Source organism: Aythya ferina (assembly GCF_964211825.1).
Source record: "Aythya ferina genome assembly, chromosome: Z".
NCBI lineage: Eukaryota > Metazoa > Chordata > Aves > Anseriformes > Anatidae > Aythya > Aythya ferina.
This window is the reverse complement of record NC_140299.1, coordinates 23,289,138-23,309,668: the sequence shown is the minus strand read 5'-3', so window position 1 is coordinate 23,309,668 and position 20,531 is coordinate 23,289,138. Positions and strand designations below refer to the sequence as shown.

At 38.5% G+C, this 20,531-nt stretch overlaps 1 protein-coding gene across 10 annotated transcripts in view; it reads right to left on the bottom strand.

Moving 5' to 3' along the window:
- Window positions 1-20,531, bottom strand: part of MAST4 (microtubule associated serine/threonine kinase family member 4) — a 307,122-nt gene that overhangs the window by 69,163 nt on the left and 217,428 nt on the right. For all 10 annotated transcript variants that reach the window (XM_084505107.1, XM_084505110.1, XM_084505109.1 and 7 more), the window contains one exon: window positions 3,677-3,765. In XM_084505107.1, coding sequence (XP_084361233.1) covers window positions 3,677-3,765 — 89 coding nt within the window. The remainder of the gene's footprint in view (window positions 1-3,676; window positions 3,766-20,531) is intronic.

The following is a 20,531-nucleotide window of genomic DNA, read 5'->3' as shown; positions in this document are numbered from 1 at the left end:
AAAAGGAAGAAAAGGAAGAAAAGGAAGAAAAGGAAGAAAAGGAAGAAAAGGAAGAAAAGGAAGAAAAGGAAGAAAAGGAAGAAAAGGAAGAAAAGGAAGAAAAGGAAGAAAAGGAAGAAAAGGAAGAAAAGGAAGAAAAGGAAGAAAAGGAAGAAAAGGAAGAAAAGGAAGAAAAGGAAGAAAAGGAAGAAAAGGAAGAAAAGGAAGAAAAGGAAGAAAAGGAAGAAAAGGAAGAAAAGGAAGAAAAAGGGAAAAAAGGGAAAAAAGGGGAAAAAAAAGGGGAAAAAAAGGGGGAAAAAAGGGGGAAAAAAGGGGGGAAAAAAGGGGAAAAAAAGGGGAAAAAAAGGGGAAAAAAAAAGGGGAAAAAAAGGGGAAAAAAAGGGGAAAAAAGGGGAAAAAAGGGGAAAAAAAGGGAAAAAAAGGGAAAAAAAAGGGAAAAAAAAGGGAAAAAAAAGGGGAAAAAAAGGGGAAAAAAAGGGGAAAAAAAAGGGGAAAAAAAGGGGAAAAAAAGGGAAACCCACACAGGTTTAAAGTTAAGAAATCCAGGAAAACCATCTCTAAATGTGATGCACATGAATGTCTCCAGTGTAATTCAAACCCTGAAACAACTAAAATACTTAATATTTTAAATGTCTTTCTTTGTTACTAAACTGCAGTGTGGCTAAATTACTTCTATCAAATGAACTTAGAAACATAGAATATCCTGAGTTGGAAGGGGCCCACAAGGATCACCAAGTCCAACTCCTGACTCCACACAGGTGGTACCCAAAACATTATGTCATGGAAGCAACAGGTATTAACGTAGTGAAACCAGGAAATTAACGGTCAACATGTGACAATGTCTGCCAACCTAGAAAATCTTACAAAAAGGATTACAACTAGAGGCAAGACCTCTTTGGCCTTGGAATATTGCTTTAGACGATACCATCATGTAATCCCGTTCATAAACACACTGAATCCCACAGGAAAGATAGAGTTTGTCATTGCCATTCTTAGTGGAAGATTCTTCAGGAGCTTTCATGTTCTGGTATATATGAACAACATACATCTTCCTTCCCACTCCCTGCAATATGCCTCTGACTGATTTTGATGACAACACATGCTTCTCAGTCTTCCTTTTCCTAAAATAAGCAAGTAATAATCTTTTAGTCTTGCATGAAACACTCTCACATTCTATCCTACTAAGCCTTTCTCCCCACAAGACCTCCAGAACATGCATTACTATAAGAAAACAGCAGCACTCCAGATGAAATCTAACCAGGACGTTGTACAGTGGCATGAAACCTTCCCAGATTCAGCTGAAAATTACTTCTTTTGTATAAACTTCTAAGATTTGACTTTCAAAGCTACGCTACATTGGTCCTTCAATCATCTGATCCAGAAAATGCAGCCAGGTCCTTCTCTAAATTCCTTCTACCAGATGAGTCCAGATCTTGAAGTAGGCATTTATGTTACTGGTCCTACATGCACAAAATGCTGCAAGTTGCTATGTAATTTGATACTTTTTATTGCAGTCCTCAAGATAAGTCACCTTAACACAGTTTTCCCAGTGCTGTTCCATATTGGATGTCTTCCAACTTTACATCAACTACAATAATTTTGTGCCAATGTAATTTATGAAAAGATTAAGAAGGCTTGGCCACAAAACCAAAGCCTGAGCACTCTATTGACAAACCCTGCTCCCGTTTTGTAAGACTTCTCATTTTAGCATAACACTCATATCCTCTCCTTTTTAAGTAATTCCCTACTTGCAGTTCTTCTCCCAATACTTGTCCTCTTAGTGGCACAAAATGAAACATTTCATTAAGACACAAACATGTAAGATTTATAGTATTACTCCTAACAGCTAAATCTTGTTTCTACAGCAGAGAACATTAAACAGCGTTACACTTGATTATTCATCATCAGGGGTTAGCATCACCCACAGGAACAAGCTCCTGTGACTGTTGAGGTGGGGACACCTGAATGCCCTGACTTGCTGAGATGATAATCACTCACTCGAAGGCTGGGAGGTGCAGATCTACCTACGCAGCAGCAGGCATTCAGCTGGAAAACCCATTAGTGTCCAGGACACCAGATGTTGTCCAAGCTGACAGTGCAGCCTTTGCCTCCCACAATCCTGAATGTATCCACAGTTCACACAAAAACTAGAAGGAGCTTTCAGCAGGTTTAACTGCTTTCAGCTTACATATTAAAGGCAAAGGTTATGCAGCAACTGTCTTAAGACAGTTATTAATAATGAGCAAGATTTGAACACAAAGAAATGGCATTAGTGTATATTTGCTTTCTGGTTTTGTAAGAAAGAGAAAGAATTTACATAGTGAAATTCTCAAGTATTCTGGAAATCTCATGATCTTTATGAGTGCCTCTGCACAAGACCTACTGCCAGATTTCAAATCTGACTTTTCAATACCATGAACCATCTCTGCAGTTAGCTTCAGGCCCTATACAGAGGAAGAGCGCATATAATGTACTGTATTGGTAATTAATGTAATAGCTGATATATAATACCTGTTGCATTTATCAACATTTCCATATCCCCTTTCTAACCTCCAGTCCTAGAGCTTGTATCTTGTATGTACTCAAACTGCTTTGGCAGCTCTTAATTAGAGCCATGAGCCTTCACTCTCCATGTTGCTTACAAATGTCTTTTCTTCGACTGGAATGCACCATTTGCACCCTGAACAATATATTTACTTCATCAGTGTGGTGCCATCCAAATTCCCCTTCCCTATCCAACCACGCAAACCTGAGAATTACTGAGATTGTAAGACAAAAAATTAAAAAACTTCACGCAATTTTTCAGTATTTGCCCAACTCAGCTTTCATCTTCTGCTTGCATGCTGCTCAGTTTGAGGAGAACCACTGTGTTTTCTCTAGTAACGATGTTTCTACTAGAAAACTGCAAGTGCCTTATTAAACTCACCATTCTCTTGAAAAACACAACTTAAACTCTGTAATTGTTCTTTTACCATCCAAGAACAATTCTACAAAGTACTCAACGTCATTGCCAACAAAAGGATTGCTTGTAGGGCTTTACTTTTTTTTTTTTTTTATTTAACCAATGGTAATAACTATACACCAAAACATGTGACAGAATGAATCTTTGCACTAGTCTATTTTGGTATGCGAAAAATGTTCCTTTTCAAAATGAAGACAATATCATCTCTAATGTTCACTCAATCTTAAGTGCTTTAATGCTTCAGAAGTGAAACAAAATGATCACCAATTTATTATTGTGGAAACTGAAGCACTGAAATTTCTAGTAACATGCCTAACTTCATAAATCCTAGGGAACAAATGCACTACGAATAGAATGTAATACCCTACTCACCAATTCCACTATATTCACCATGTGTTACGAGCTGTTTAATATTCTTTTCATACAGTACTAGGTGCAGAGAAGGAATTGGGGAAAATGCATCAGAACTTGACAGAATACATGGAAAACTAACAAAGCTACATGATCCATGTTAGATACTTCAGGACTGCTTGTTACCGTAACATAAGATTTATGGATTTAAATTTAACAGAAATTTGGATGGAACAATATGCAAATATTCACCAATTCCAACAATGGAAAGAAACGTAGTGAGATAGAGTGTTTTTTCCTCCCCTCATACAGAATTCTGAAGAATTTCATAAATACCACCAGTAAAATAGATATAAAAATCACCTGTGTGAGCTGAGAGAGGTGAATGAGGCCGAGGCAGAGCTGGAGACTGGCCATTGCCCATCAGACTCTTCCTGTTGCTTGTTCTACAACTGTAGGCAAAAACAGAAAGAGAAAAAAAAACACATCATTAGAAACACAGCATGTACCACATATGGACATTTTGCATTTTTGCTTCTTTATCAGAGCTATTGCTGTTTTTGTAGTACTTGTATGAGTCCAGGAAGTCTATGGAACATACTGGATAATGACAAAGACAGCAGTTTCCAAAGAAAATGCACCATGGATCCATTTCAGGCTTGCACGTTTGCTGTTCAGTGCAAAGAATATCATATCCCTGTGGAGTCATTAATAAAATGTTCTTCCCTGTCTGCAGCTTGCTTCTCTGCCATACTTTTTAAATAATATTTAAAAATATACACACACAATCTGAAAAATTCTCAGCTTAGAATCACCAATGATCAAACCTATTCTTATTACATGAACTGTAGCTCCAAATTGCATGCCATGAGGAGCAATTATTTATCTATCTGACTCTGAAACAATAATTATAAATTTAATTATTGAGTTAAATTTCACATCTGTGCCTTTTGTCAATGAAACAGATGATGCCTACAAAGATGAATGCCTTTTTTTTTACTCATACATTTTTCATCTGCAAAGCCACTGATTTCCCTTATCACAAGATCATTAGTCAAGATAAATAGTAAATTAACACATCTATTAAGCTTGAGAAAGGACACATTTTTCTTAAATACAACATAACATTTTAAAATATTTGATGGCAGAAGTGTTTTTTCCCCTCTTTCAGCTATAACTAATATTCTCATAAATATAAATCCTCAAGACTGCAAACATTCATGCACAAGAAAATAGTATCTTGAAGTCAAAAAGACTAACTGTATATAAACTTAAGTGCATATGCAAATGTTTACAGCACTACGATCAGATTTTTTTTTCCCCCATAAAGGTTTATAGAAACTCAAAACCATTAAAAGGGGGAAAATTCTTTTATAAAAAGCATTTCATTAATACAATACAGGCATACTCAGATCTTACTTGTAGATGTCTCTAAACATCTAACATGTCTAACTTTCTAATGTTATGATCTCTGTATAACAGCCAGGAACCAGAACTGATCAAATTGAATATCACAAGATGAATAAAATGCAAAAGAAGGGACAGAGTTAAACAAGGGGGCATAAACGTGAGTAACCTGCTGGGATAGCATAAATAATAAGTAAAAAAGATTCAAAAGGAATCTGTACTATTACCAGAGGGGAAAAAAAGTCAGGAAATGCAGACTAATAAAGCAGTATAGAATTTATTTGCAATATATAAAAAGTGTCAAACGAAAACCAGTCTCCCCTCAAAAAACATTTTGCTAAGCACTAAGAGTGCCATATCCAACAGTTTAACAGGTTAATGCAAAGTTTATTTCCATAAATTACACAATGAACTACCATATCCCTTTTATTATAATCAACTAAACAATGCATTAACTCGTGAGTATATATTTATTATTACCACTGTAGGAAAGTAAAGCAATAAATGCTTTAAGAATTCACATTTTAAGTATGGGAAAAGTCACACAAAACTTTTTAAATAGATACACTTCAATTACTAAGCTGACCAAACAGGGAAAATTTTATAAGTTTGGACTATATATATATATATTATGTTTAAATTAAGTTGACCTTACTACAAGTATTTTTAACATACTTATTATTTAACCTATTGTTAAGTTACAAGACTTAAGGAAACACTCCTTATGTTACTAGACAACAATTTCAAAGCCACATTGTTCCACCCTTTCTCTAAATTTTGTCCAGCTGAAGAGCTATATTTGATTGCTCTCTTATCAAAGAATGGTTCAAATACTTCCTTTTGGCTTTATAACATCACTGTAATTTCAGTAATATTTCTTATATCATACTATGACAACCCTTAATTTACCTGCTACACTTCTAAAAGATCTTGAGTAACAGTTCATTTGCAATCCTCCAAACAAAAACTAAATTCAACACAAACTTCCAGTATTCATTAGACATTTGTTAAAGGACACAACAGATTGTATCTATCCATAACGATGTGATGACATCACTACAGCATCTGTGGTGCGGGCTGGGGTTAAGAGACCCTACTACATGACATGAGGCAGCTTCACATGTGCAAAACTTGGGATCGTCACATCTCCTACAAAAAAACCCACAGATTTTAATCATCTAATCCCTTGATAATGCTCCCAGCAAAAGAGATTTCAAAGGTAGTGGATGATTCTCCTTTTCTAACCAAAGAAACCTTACTTTTAGTTCTAGGCCACAGGCACACTGCATTAATTTTGCCACAAGAATGATTCCATATACATGTGTACAGCATCATTTACACTTAAATGCAGAAATTAACAGTTTCGTCACTTATGCCATTTTTTTTTGTAAATAAAAGACTCTTTGTATTCAGTTTTACATTATAATTCAAACTTCACATTCCACAGGTGAAATTAGCGCAATATCTTTCACACATTATCTGAGATATATAATTCTAGTTATCTAGATTTTACAGTTACTTTTAAGAATTCTTTATCGGGACTAGGATGACATTTCCTCCATAGCAAGATCTTACGTAATTTTAAAAACTTCCCCGAGCTGCCATTGCAAAAAAATCTTTCCTATTTGCTCAGATGTGGCTGCAGTTGTATGAAGAATTTCACTTATCACATTCTAGTGAAGTATTTTAGACCTGGACAGGCTGGAGAGCTGGGCAGGAAGAAACTAAATGAGGTTTAACAAGAGCAAGTGTGGAGTCCTGCACCTGGGAAGGAACAACACGAAGTATCAGTACAGGGTGGGGGGCGACCTGCTGGAGAGGAGCTGCTGGAGAGAAGAAGGACCTGGGGTCCAACAGCAGGTTGACCATGAGCCAGCAGTGTGCCCTTGTGGCCAAGAGGGCCAGTGGGATCCTGGCGTGCATTAAAAGGAGCGTGGCCAGCAGGTCAAGGGAGGTGATCCTCCCCCTCTACTCTGCCCTGGTCAGGCCTCACCTGGAGTACTGTGTCCAGTTCTGGGCCCCCTGGTACAAGAAGGACAGGGGTCTCCTGCAAAGAGTCCAGCAGAGGGCCACAAAGATGATATGGGGCCTGGAGCATCTTCCCTATGAAGAAAGGCTGAGAGACCTGGGTCTGTTCATCCTGGAGAAGAGAAGACTGAGAGGGGATCTCATCAATGTGTATAAATACCTGAGGTGTGGGAGACAGAGGGATTTGGCCAACCTCTTTTCAGTGGTTTGTGAGGACAGGACAAGGGGTAATGGCCACAAGATAGAGCACAGGAAGTTCTGCACCAACATGCAAAGGAACTTCTTCACAGTGAGGGTGACGGAGCACTGGGACAGGCTGCCCAGGGAGGTTGTGGAGTCTCCTTCTCTGGAGATATTCAAGGCCTGTCTGGATGCCTACCTGGCAGCCTGCTCTGAGGAACCTGCTTTGGCAGGGGGGTTGGACCCGATGATCTCTCGAGGTCCCTTCTAACCCCTACAGTTCTGTGATTTTAACGCCTACAGTTCTGTGATTCCATGATTTTCTCAAGAGATGTAAAGTCAAAAATGTGAATTCTCCTCTATTTGTCCTATGAGTAACGTAAACCATAAAGTGCTGCATGCAAGGACAAATCCCTGCTAGAGCTCATCCCATAGCTTTGTTTTTTTTTTTGCTCCACAGATTCTGAAATCATGTATGTAGCCATCCTGTATAATCCCTAAAACAGAACGCATTCCCCAGGTTAATGGTAGAATAGAAGAGGCTCTTTGTGGGTGAAGAAAAAAACACCTCTGGGGAACTTAGAAAGATGATCTCAGCTGCTAGAACACTGCAAACAGGAAGCAGGGTCCCACCAAGGAGGTAGCAAAGCATTACTAACAGAAGTATTTAGCCTTGAAACAGCAGTCCTCACGTACAAAGAAACTCCGAAGTTAGAGCAATTCTGCAGACAAAATCATTTATCCTAGATCCCTGCACACATCAAGTAACTTTTCCCTTCTATTGTCTTCGTAAATCTGTTCTTCTCCCATTCAAATCTGACAAGATAAACCAACTGATGAAAGACAGACCTGAAAGAAAGCCTCTTTGTCTGCAGCAAAGTTATACAGTGCAGGACTGTAAATTGGGGAAACATAAACCTTGGTAAACCACAGAGAGATACATTCTTAAAACACTGCTCTCTAAAACTTGGATTTCTCTTCGTGATTAGGTTGCATGGCACAGAGAAGAGACCTGCAAGCAAGGCAGCAGGTTACACAGGGTTTAAAGTGCTGAGAAAAAAAAAAAAAAAAAGGAAAATATCCTTTTCCAAGAAGAAAAGAGCACAAAGAGAATACAAGAGGAGAACTTAAAAAAAAAAAAAAAAAAAAAAAAAAAAAGACACTTTAAACCTTAGTCAGCCATGTTCAACAATACCAATTAAATTTTGGGATACACATAAAATTTGAAGAGAACAGTAACTTTGCACTTTTTGCCCTTTTCTCCTTCTCTTTCCCAGGAAGATCCTCCCTGGTTTGGTTCTGTTGCCCACAGCCTGAGCTGGGAGTCTTGGATCACTGTATATCTGGCAGTAGTTTACATCGTGCCAGCAGTGCCCTGGATTACTGGCACTGTTCCTTATCTTGGAATCCAATTCATAATTTCCTATTTGGTTTCCAAGTCCCTCTGCCTTATCTCCCGCTCTCTGCCACCAATGCTCCTGCCCACTCGTAGCACTCCTCCTTATCGTGATTCTTCGCTGCTGGGGAATTCCTCCTTCAGCCCTGCTCTGCTATCAGGAACACGGAGCACTCTGAGTCACTCCTCCAACTGCAGAGGCAACCAGCACTTCCCGTGAGAAGTACCACCTGATAGAGCAAATGGAGGACAACATGTAGAAAGCGTGCTGTGCTGAACTGTGTTAATCTCATAAAGCAGGGGTTAACTGCAGCTGCTGAAAGATGTGATCCAGTTGTACAAAGCTTGATTACCTTGCTCCTTCAATAACCACAATCCTTCCTCTATCAGGCAAAATCCCTTTGGGCAGAAGTGGTGGGAACTGCTAGATTCCCACTAACAACGCACAAGATAAAAGTACTGGTAATGGCCATTACAATACATCTACACTCAACAAGCTCTTGGAAAAACTAAACATAATACAAACTTGAAACAGAAACTCAGTTCTTTAAGTCATATACTCATGATGGGGCACTACTTCATCCAGATAAATATTAAATGCAGATTTCCTGATAATCAAAAAACAGTAATAGCAGTGAGAGGTACACACTAAAATGGAAGCTTATTCCTCAGAAAGAGGGATAATATGTGAGCAAGTTACTGGCAGTAAGGGTTAACTGCTTCTCAAACACACACGAAAAGGTATAGAAAGTAGGATATACTGACAGAGATCATCACTTCCCATGCCTTTCATAGCTTTAATCACTTATAATGATTTCATTTCAATATCCTTAATTACTAATATTTACACTTGTAATAAAGATGGATTTGGACTGTAAGCTCTTATGACAGTTCACCACCTTTCACAGTGTATGCCGAGCATAGCACTACCTTGCAACACAGCTTCTCAGTTTTGGTATCCCTACAACATATTTGTTTAGCTGAAAGTAAAGATTAAAAGGGGACACCTATTTTAAGAAAGATTGCGAGTAAATGCTGTATTTGTTAACCTAAGTGCAAACAGACTATATCAGCTATTGCTGCACCCAAACGCAAAGCCTGACCACGCAGACACAAAACACATTAATAATGCAGGATCAGCTCTAGCATAAAGGCTGTGGGATAGGGAAGGTGGTTGAAATTGTTCTGGTGTTAAAAAAACATAGCTGAAAACTACCTCAGGAGGAACATGCTGACCCTAGCAAGACTCCGATGTAGCCACTTTGTATTTACAGAAGAGTTTAATTTAATTTATATTTCAGTTATATTTAACCTGTTTTGAAGCTACCTAACTATGGTACTATCATTACTTTTTATCTTCATGAACACCAAAACTGAAGAGTCAACCGAGCACACTACCCCGAGTTAGAAAAAATAAAAATTAAAACATAAGAGGAATTCACTGCCTTTCACTGTTTTGTGTTTTGTTTTTGTAGGGGGAAAAAAAAAAAAAAAAAAAAAAAAAGGAAAAGAAAAAGAAAAAGAAAAAGTCCTTGGCATTAAAAAGCAGTTTGGTGAGTGCTTCCAACCTCTCCAGAATCCATGGAAGTTCTGCAGGGCACTAATTCAGAAGAACACAGGTAACAGCTGTGATGAAGAGATGGTGCACGCTGGTACCTCACAGTGGCTTCCCTGCCAACAGGCACCTTTATGGTCATACTTGATGAAGCATTTCCTGATCTAGGAAGTCCGAGTAGCATGTGGCCCGGTAGCTTCATACCTAGACCACTTTTTAAACGGCAGCAGATCAACCGTGACTGCTCCTCTCTGAACACTGTGGAATTAGGGTTACATGAGCAAAATCCACAAACTCTACTCCGTGTGATCTGCTGTCCTGTTCTACCCTATAGCTAAGTGAGACTGCAGAGTGAGGAAGCAAAGATCTCCAATTTTGAGAGACATTTCTTAACTTAAAGACTGGAGTTGGTAAATTTTTGATGTGCAGCCACTGAAAGAAAAGTGCAAAATATCTGAAGGTGAGCAAAAAAAAAAAAATAAATGAAGAATTTAAAATTCATTCTTTTAGTGATTTACAGTGTTCCATACTTGTATCCATTTAGCATCACACAGCAAAATTTTCCAGAGTATTTTTACTGGCTTACGCCTGCACATTCACTTTTCCAAATCTGCTATGTATGTATGCACGTATTCACATGTATAAGGACATATATTTATATGCAGACATATACTAGGTTATATATTAAAATATCCTATATATACACATATAGCCACACACAGAGAAATAATGTTTATTATATATCCCACTCACTGCATGGAGTTATTCCCTATCAATCTTTAATGACCTGGAAAAACAGTCTTGGAATTTGCTGTAAAGTTTCACTGTATAATGGATGTATTCCGGTTTTTACTCTCTTGTATTTAAGCTTTAATCAACCTGAATGAGGCCAGTTTTAGTCTGTGCGCTGAAAAGAAAAGAGTGCTGTCAAAACCTAATGAACAGGACAAAACAGCGATGCATACATCTGCTAGCAGCCCTAGTTTAGCAGAGTATGTCCTGGATTTTTTCAACACAGCTGTGAATGTTTTAGCTTCGGCTCTTGCCTGGGTGAACTTGGACAGTGAGCTCAGGGTCCTTTCCTGGTATTTACACATTTGTGTTCAACAGCGATTTCCCTGCCATTACTACAGCCTACCAGCTGCCTCCCTATCACCAAGACTTTGATTTTCCTCAATGGCACAAAGGAGGAGACCTCGCTCATCTCCTTATCTTTCTAAAAGTAAAAAATAAAATAGAAAATAGAAAATAAAATAGAAAATAGAAAATAAAATAGAAAATAGAAAATAAAATAGAAAATAGAAAATAAAATAGAAAATAAAATAGAAAATAAAATAGAAAATAAAATAGAAAATAAAATAGAAAATAAAATAGAAAATAAAATAGAAAATAAAATAGAAAATAAAATAGAAAATAAAATAGAAAATAAAATAGAAAATAAAATAGAAAATAAAATAGAAAATAAAATAGAAAATGCAACCAGCTGGAAACATGATCCTCTACACAGACTGTCTGTAGAGTTCAAACGTGCATCAGTCAGCATCACTGGAATAACATCTGCCAAGACGCATCACAAAATTGCAAAAACATCTGCCAACTCTCTGCAGACCCGAGGAAGATCGTCACACACTGTCACAAAGGCAGGCTTCTAATGCTGCAGACGGCCTTTCAATCTCCATTCCCACAGTGCTTTACAAAACAAATAAACAGATAGTTCATTAGGTCTTTGCCTGGTGATAGTTACATCTGCCTTCAATGTATTCAGCTCCACTGACTTCTTATTTTTACTCCTAGCAATTTTGATCCATATTTTTTCCTCTTCACAAATAAAAATCCAACAACAGTATTTAAAATCCAAATCTCTCCTAAAAACCTAAAACGGTGTATTTCTACCTGTTGTAACTTCCAAAGGACAGATTCAGTTTTAACTTTCTACACAGATAAATATTTAATTATGCAAAATGAATCGAGTATTTAAGTTAATTATTAACTCTATATTTGTACAATATTTATAAAATACCCGCCTACAAGATATAAAATCTGATTTATGCAAAGTGGGCAGAGAGTGGAGAATGGACAAAACCACTCAGGATCAGAAGCAAGACTGCAGAATTCTTCTTTATTATCTTCAAAATGCAGTTTGGGCAACCTTGTATCATGCAGGCTGTTGAGGACACATTGATGTAATCATTTCTAACCCACTGCTTCTAGACCTTATTTTTTCAAGATTTCATCTGTGTTCTGGGAGGTGATATAAACCAACGTAATAGCTGAAAAGCGCTTTTGCCATCATACCGAGATATTCAACTTAACTCCTCAACACACAATTACTTCTCTTTCAAAACAGAAAGATAAATAGTAAGACAGGACAAGAATCAGAGCAAAAATAGACAGGAATGGCCTAACTCACCACTATGATCACCATTACATAATTCAGGAGATGAAAAAAGCTGGAAACATCTAACTGAAAAAAAAAAAAAAAAAAAAAAAGAGCTACATTGATAGGTTTATACAATTTAACTAGCAGTCCCTTAGAAAAAAAAAACAACACAGAGCACATCACACCTGTGAAGATCAAAGCATCAATAGTTTTGAGATGTTAATCACGTGAAGCAGCGCCTTGCCCTGCCAGACATCATTTGCATCAGACAGGAAATACCCAATTTACTGGAACGCATGTCTATCGCAGCCTCAGCACAGACAGGGCTTTAAAACACAGGCTTCATGGGCTTTAAAACACTTGGCCATCCCCAGCAGGTTCACGTTAATCCTAGATCTCTAGATCCTGCCACTCTAGATTGTGGCTTTAGACTACAAGCTCTTGGTGTGTCTCTTGGGATACGCGGATGTGGCCAGACATTTCTTACCGTGTTGTGGTGGTCACCTTAAACCTAGGCTGGGGACAGGATGTTTCTGATGCTGCCTCCTTGCTCATCAATAGCATGGGAGAAATCAGGGGAGGTCAGGTGGGGCTGCCATTCACTGCCACGGGCCCCTCCAGAGCACCAGGCTGGAGTGCTGCCTTCTGCCTACTACAGCCAGCCTGTGACAGATGCTTGCTGCTCAGTCAGTCTGGGAGCTGCGCTGATGCCCCGTGGCTGCTGCTGCTCCCAACACGCACAGTCCAGACTCAGAGGATGGAACAGCTGGTGGATGTCCCCCTCACAGTTCCACCCCCAGCTCCAATAAAGATACAGGGCAAGACCTTTTCCACGCTTTCATCAAATAGACTAGCATATCTACTCATAACTTTCACCTAATTTGGCCTTTCAAAAAAAAAAAAATGTAAAAGGCAAACAAACCACACCAAAGATGCAAAGATGAAGTGGGTCCTGTTCCAGACTTACTTCTTTTGAACAGCGTCCACCCAGGCTCAACCACAGCCAATTCCCCAGGCTGTTCCGGTACTGCAAGGGAGCCAAGCTCAAACCCTGAGCTTTCTGTAACTCTGGTTGAAACTGAGGCCAGCATAGCTCAGAATTAAGATAAAAAGTGGGAGTGCCTCCAAACTGCAGACAGAAGACCTGCTTATCCAGATACCTACGACGATGAAACCCTGTCCCTTTTCTCCCCAGCTCTCTCATTCTGTTTTCCATTTAGACCCGGCACCTCTCAGCTTTCTCAGCTTCTTGCCAGCTGGTAGCTGTCCCCAGCAGCAGCCCCTATGGGCACCGCTGCTCTTAACTCGCTGTATGCCATGGGCCTGGTGGGTCAGGGTGATGAGAAAGACTTCCTCATAATGTTAAAAAGCATTTCCCAAATGGCACAGAGTACTTTTACGGAGTGTTTCTTGTCATTGAAAAAGCATGCATGCTAGCAATACTTAAAAAAGTCTCTAAGGGTTAAAGTCTGCCACTCTGGAATTATCACAAATCTACATGTAGAAATGGCCTAAAAACTTTGGTGCTTCAGTAGACAGCTAGAGTAGATGTCTATATGGAAGTACCTCAGAAACAACTGATCCACTTTCATTTGGGGGTAGGAAACAGAAAGGGGAAGAAATGGTTTAGCCTGCTCTGCTTCCTGCTACAGAAGTTTCTATCTGTCAAAATAGTTTGTTGCTAACACTGCTTTCACAAAAAAGGATCAGAGGCTTATTAACCCAAAGAATACACATTATATCAAACTCAGTCTGCTCTACTCCAGAAACTGTCCCCGTGAGAAAAGCTCCTAGAAATATTTTCCACACATAATTTCACAATTTTTAGGACAGTTTCTTTTAATTTTTTTTTAAATCATCTATTAGAAGTGCCACAAAATTAGTCAAATCTTAAAATTTGAGGGTAGGAAATTGCCAGTTGTGTGTAGTATAAAGATTTTGCATTGTTTCACTTTCAAACCCCGTAATTCTCTTCCATTTTAATCCCTAAAATAAACTATATTTATACCTGACTTCTTTCTCCTATAATTAAATACTGACATTTTTTGCTCACAAGAGTAATGAGTCCAGGCAGGACTGCTTTTCTCCATTTTTAAATTTGGTACCTCCCATCCTATCAAAACTACAGAAGAGCACATGATGAATAAATGCTTTGAATACAAGAGCGTGGAATTTTCTCACTCCTACTTGAGCATGAAACTAAAGAAGGTGGGAGACACTGCCATTGTATCAAGTGATCTGTTCTCTGACTGAAAAGTGTAATACTCCTCACTAACTGCTAAATAATTGATTTTTCCCATACTAGAAAATAAGATCTATTAAAATGTCACCAAAACTTCTGCAAGCTAAGTGTTCACTTTCCTATTTTAAAATTCAAATTCTGTCTTGTACTAGGATACAATACTTTGATGATCACTAGCTCGTTACTTATCTTTTTATTCCTGGGAGAATTCTGCCTTTTAAGGAGTCACGGTTTTTCCGAAACCAGTAGATTTCACTTTAGCTAATCCACACCAAAAAAGGTAAAGATTATAGCTCATCTGTAAACAATCACACCCAAAAAGCAAGCCAAATATGTGTATGCATATCTGTAATTTTAACCTTCTGGGAGAAGAAGGTCCACAAGAAGAGTGTGCAAGAGCAGAAAAATGGAAAGAATGCTGATTCAATTTTATTTTAAATATGTTGTACTGAATGTCAGTACTTCAGTGGAACGTTTTCACAGCACAATACAACCAGCATTAAATAGAAGTGAAGTAAAACACACTTTTATAGGAGAAAAAAATGGAAGAAATGTTATGCCATTGAAACACAACTCTGTAACAAAGTCTAAGAAAAAAAAAAAAGAGAAACCCCCTTCCCTTGTGCTGACAAATATCCTGACCTCAGTTTTTTTCTTGTATAAACAAGATTACATGAATTACTGAACTATGGCTTGTTCCAAATTGTGTTACTCAGAGATGGTTCCCTGCATTAGACCTAAGAGACGGGTATGTAATTTTCAATGCTAAATTCAGCAGCAGTTTCTGAGAGTTTGATGTGCCTGAACAATAACAAAACCAGACTTCCTTTTGTTGCAATATGGCGGGGAGTGGAAGGGAGGAAGAGATCTTTCAACAGTGTTAGTATGTTAGTCTCCAGAAGAAACATTCTCCCAGTAAAAAGGATACCATGAGCACCCACATTAATTAACCTCCTGAAAACCACAGTAGAGGGCCCACAGACTCAAAAGCATTTCAACTGTGAAGTACAGTTGCCTACTGAGCATCTGCAAAAGAACAGAAATGAGCTTCGGGTTTTTTATGTCACTTTGACATTGTCTTATTCCTCTCTCCCTCTTTTTTTTTTTTTTTTAAGATAGGTTTGCACTCTTTCTTTAAAGGAATTACTGCAAGTAACAGAAAAATAGTCTTGTTCATTTTATAACTGAACTTCCTGAAAAGATCATAGAATATCCTCAAGTTGGAAGGGACCCACAAAGATCCTCAAGTCCAACTCCTGGGTCACCAAAGGACCACCCCAAAATCAAACCAGATGTCTGAGTGCATTGTCCAAACACTTCTTGAACTCCATCAGGCTCGGTGCTGTGCCCACTGCCCTGGGCAGCCTGTCCCAGTGCCCGACCACCCTCTGGGTGCAGACCCTTTCCCTAACCCCCAGCCTGACCCTCCCCTGTCCCAGCTCCATGCCGTTCCCTCGGGTCCTGTCGCTGTCCCCAGAGAGCAGAGCTCAGCGCCTGCCCCTCCGCTCCCCTCGTGAGGGAGCTGCAGGCCGCCATGAGGCCTCCCCTCAGCCTGCTCTGCTCGGGGCTGAGCAAACCAAGGAGCCTCATCTGCTCTTCAGACATCTTGCCCTCTAGAGCCTTCACCACCTTTGTAGCCCTCCTTTGGAGGCTCTCTAACAGTTTTTATATCCTTCTTACACTGTGGCACCCAAAACTGCACACAGTACTTGTTGTGTGCACAGTGCGGAGCAGGACAACCACTTTCTTGGTCTGGCTAGTAATGTCGTGCTTGGTTCCAAACTTTCCATTCAACAAACAACAGACATTTTGTAATTAATATTATGTACTGTCTTCTGCTTGGACACAAGTATTCAACAGTGCTCAGGCAAACTATTAATACACCGAAACTAAGAAAACAGACTTTTTTTAAATCACTACTTAGAACAAAATACGGCTGTTTGAAAACCATGCCCTTTACTGGTTAGGAGCCCAAATATGAACATTTATCTATGAGGCACTCAACCTGAAAACTGTGGCTGTTCCCATGAGACCTCTGGGAGCACCATCAGTGCCCCATGTGAGCGTGCGCAGGCTGGCCGCGGCTCCAAAGCACGGTCTGCAAACAAAAGGACTCCCCTCTCTTCGCTGAGAGCAGTGTTCTCCCCTCCTTACACCATCAGCTGAGCAGAAATTTTATAATTAAACCATAATTAATCAACAAGAAGCATTATTTTCTCAGAAAAAAAAAAAAAAACACCACATCCTTTCATTGTGCCCATTCAGCTGCTGGTGTCTGTTCAGCCTGCCAAAGAGGACATCAAGCAATGCCAGCTACGACGGCTTTCATGAAGAGGTTGTTTGTTCAGTAGGAACCGGTTGTCTGCAAACTCATGCTGAAATGTTAAGTGACCAAACAAGCCATGTTCATAACTGAGACATCACCGTCCACATACGTGCGGCTGGCAACGTGGCACTGCCCATCAGTCATATGGAGCTATAATGAACTGGAGTCTTTTTGCTCCTGATGTTTCCCAAACATAGTCAAATCTTTTTAATAGCAGAACAAGAAATAACTGATTTGTAGAACTGTACGTGTGGGCTTTCCTTTTTCCAAATGAAAACTGAGATTATGTAAGCAACATAACTGTCAATTATGATTTTTTGTTTAACAAAGCTTCATAAGAAACCTGACAGAAAAAATACTGAAACACCCTCTAGGATACTGGCAAACAGCTGACACTATTTACAAAACTACATCAATCACTTCTTTCGCCAACAATTTTCTATTAGACATGCATGCGCTATCTGTACTTAAGAGTCAGGTATGTGTCTACCCTGGTGTGTAGGCACATGAACTTATTCCCCATCCTACTGATGTAGTTACAGGTCTTTACTGGTTTAAATTTTCTCAGATGGAAACTGGAACACACCAGGAGAATATACACTCTCTTTTTCAACTGTAATTGTGGACCAACGTAGCTACATCAGCATAACTAACTGGCCAGATATAACTCAAATGATTACCCTTGTATAAAAGCCTAGTGTATATACCAGCTCTGAGAGCGACTTCGGTTCACGCAGCACTACACCGGCCTCAGGAAGGCAGTCTATTATACATGCAGTGCTTCGCTGCAAAGTCGCTGTGATGTAACCAGAAACGTATGAATAATCTCCAGTGAAGCAATTCAAACATCTCCAGGCATACTCATCAGCAGGGATGACAGCACAAGGCTGCTGACATGCAGCCACTTTTTTTTTTTTTTTTTGGTAACACAATCATCAAGCACCATACAAGCCAAGAAAGATCAGATGATTTACATTTTTTACATTCGCTGCCACAGACCTGGCACTTAATATATATGCACATTTATACTATTAAAAATAGTATAGTGCAGTACTGAAAAACGTTTCAATGGCGTAAGTTTCAAGTGACTGCATTACTCAGTGATGTCAGAAACAAATTATCTAGGACATCCCAAATAAGTACTGATGAAAGCGTTCATGTTATGCCACCAAATGTTCCCTTTCCCCCTGATACACTAAGTCCTTTTAATGATCCAAGTATCCAAAACTCAGATAGACATATGATAATTAAAAGTATTTTAGAATCTTCTAAGAATTAATAGATTTTCTGGAGATCAAAACATAATTGTGCTGCATTGCAATCTCTCAGACAGACTCTTTCTTCTTTTCTGCTGTGGTGTATACTTCATGCTCTTTCCCACAACTGGTGACTGGCAAAACACAATCTGAACTTAAATTTCTCCACATGGTTATATTTCATGAAAATTTACTGAAAAATAAGTAGCAATATTTTTAGAAAAAAAAAAAAAAAAAAGAAACAAAAACACTACATTGCTTTTAAACAGAACTTCATCCAACACTACGTTATCCAATCAGAGTTCTAATGAAATGAATCTCCAAGAATGAATGTGGCCTAGAAAATCCATCCACATTCTGCCTTTACCAGTATTTCTTTCTGTGGGTAATGTCAACATGCAATTTTCAGGACCAAGTAAGTTTGGTTCCTTGTTAATATTTGTCTTGATTTCCTCAGTGGCTCGTAACATCCTATTTTCTCATGAAAAATCAAGATCAAAGAAAAAAGGCAAAATGACAACTGAAAATTAACATTCATGCCCGGTATCCTTTTCTGTACTGGACTTAAATCTATATGGTGATATAGTAAACCACAAGAATATAGAGAAAAGACTAAATCCATCTTAAACACAGGATAGAGTATGCAGGCAGTTTATGAGAAAGATTTTTGCATATACTTTGCCCTGTAAAAATACCCGTACCAGGAAAGATGCATTTCACTACCAAAGTAATGCACTAATTGTCCACAAATAGAAGTAGGTCACAGAGGATTCATGAAAGCAAGTATCAATGACTCAACATGTCAGAAAGAAGAAAAGGAAAAAAGTGTGCAAGGATATGATTTATACCATGCAAATAGCTATGAGCTAGTATCTGACGAGGAACCATTTCACAATAAAGATTTGTTTAGTTCATCCTGATGTGTCAGGAATGAAGTATCATGTAAGAGGTCTAGTAAAATAACATCCAAATGCAGAGGGGAAAGAACAAGCAGTGATAATTATAGTTAACGTTTCAATTTTGAATACATTGGTTAACTTACCAACCACGGCTCTGAAGGCCTTTCTACCACAACAGCAACAATAGCTTTAGGTGTCAGATCTAGCAGCACTGAAGGCAGCTGCAAGAACAACCTGAGGTGCTACAGGAAACACTACCGCTATGCTACATGGGATGGCATACATCTCTATTAAAACTTAACTGTTTAAATAACATTTATTCCAACACGAGCAGGACTGCAGGAAAATTAAAGAAACCAAAGTAAGTGTGTTGTCAATTGTAACCGTACGATGCAGTACTTATAGTTACTCCTAAACTTCTAGCTTCTGGATTCATGCAATGACTTGAGAACTCCAAGTTTTTGGTTTTTCAAGGTATGGTTTGTATTTGTTTGTTTTTGCTTTTTTTTTTTTTTTTTCCTTTTCTGGATTTTCTTGGAAATTTGTGTGTCAGGCCCTGTTTTGGCAACAGAAAGACTTAGTACAACCCTAAACAGAAGTTCTAGTATGACTTAGTAGACATTAAACACCTGAAAACAGTCAAAAACTAACTTTAATCCACAAAGATTTCTGCATTAGAAAACCATGTGTTAAAATCTATACAAATCCAAATAAAAATTAAGGCTGGCTTGGACATGTGAAGAAACTGGATAGCGTGGTTCAATGTGTAGTCCTTTTCCTTCACATGCCCATCCCTACAAGAACTCTAGTATCACAAAGTTTAGAAAAAAAATCTCAAAACTCTGTAATCCTGCAAGAACAGATGTGTCTGGATTTTTGGTTTTTACTTCAGTTAAAACTCTGGCTTGGAGTAATGTACTGATCAGCAGAGACATGACAGAGAAAAGAATAAAGCTGTGAAGGAATCTGTGTCAAAGATGAACAATGAGGAGAGCTAGAACTCTCTTACAAAAAGCTGTTTTACAAAGCATCCCTTGTTTATAAACTGTTAATTACATATAAATACACAAGAGCTCAGCTGTTATCTCAGAATAAACAAGAGAAACGTACTTACAAGAAAAATTAGAAAAATATCTCACATTTTTTCCTTCCATTGATCCTGTTTTGAATGAGAACTTGTGCCTATGAGTAATGCTGGATTTAGAACTACGAAACACTCAATTTCTCTTTAAAACAGTACTATGGCATCCTACAGCAAGAATGCATTTCCCCCTTTCCCTATGTCTTCACTCTATCAACCACATCACGTGTTAGTCTTCAAACTCTGTTAAGAAGTATCACTATGTTAGCTAAAAACATGCCCATCCACACATTTATGTAAGCTTACTGCCATGAGGTTGCATCATCATCATTGCTATTCTGAGATTCACGCCTGTGTTTCTATCATTTAAGTCTTGCAGATTACGAGCCATCTTGAGCCGTATGAATGAAGAAGACTTCAAATTGAATGTACAACTTAAAAATAATTTAAGTAGCTTAATACACAACT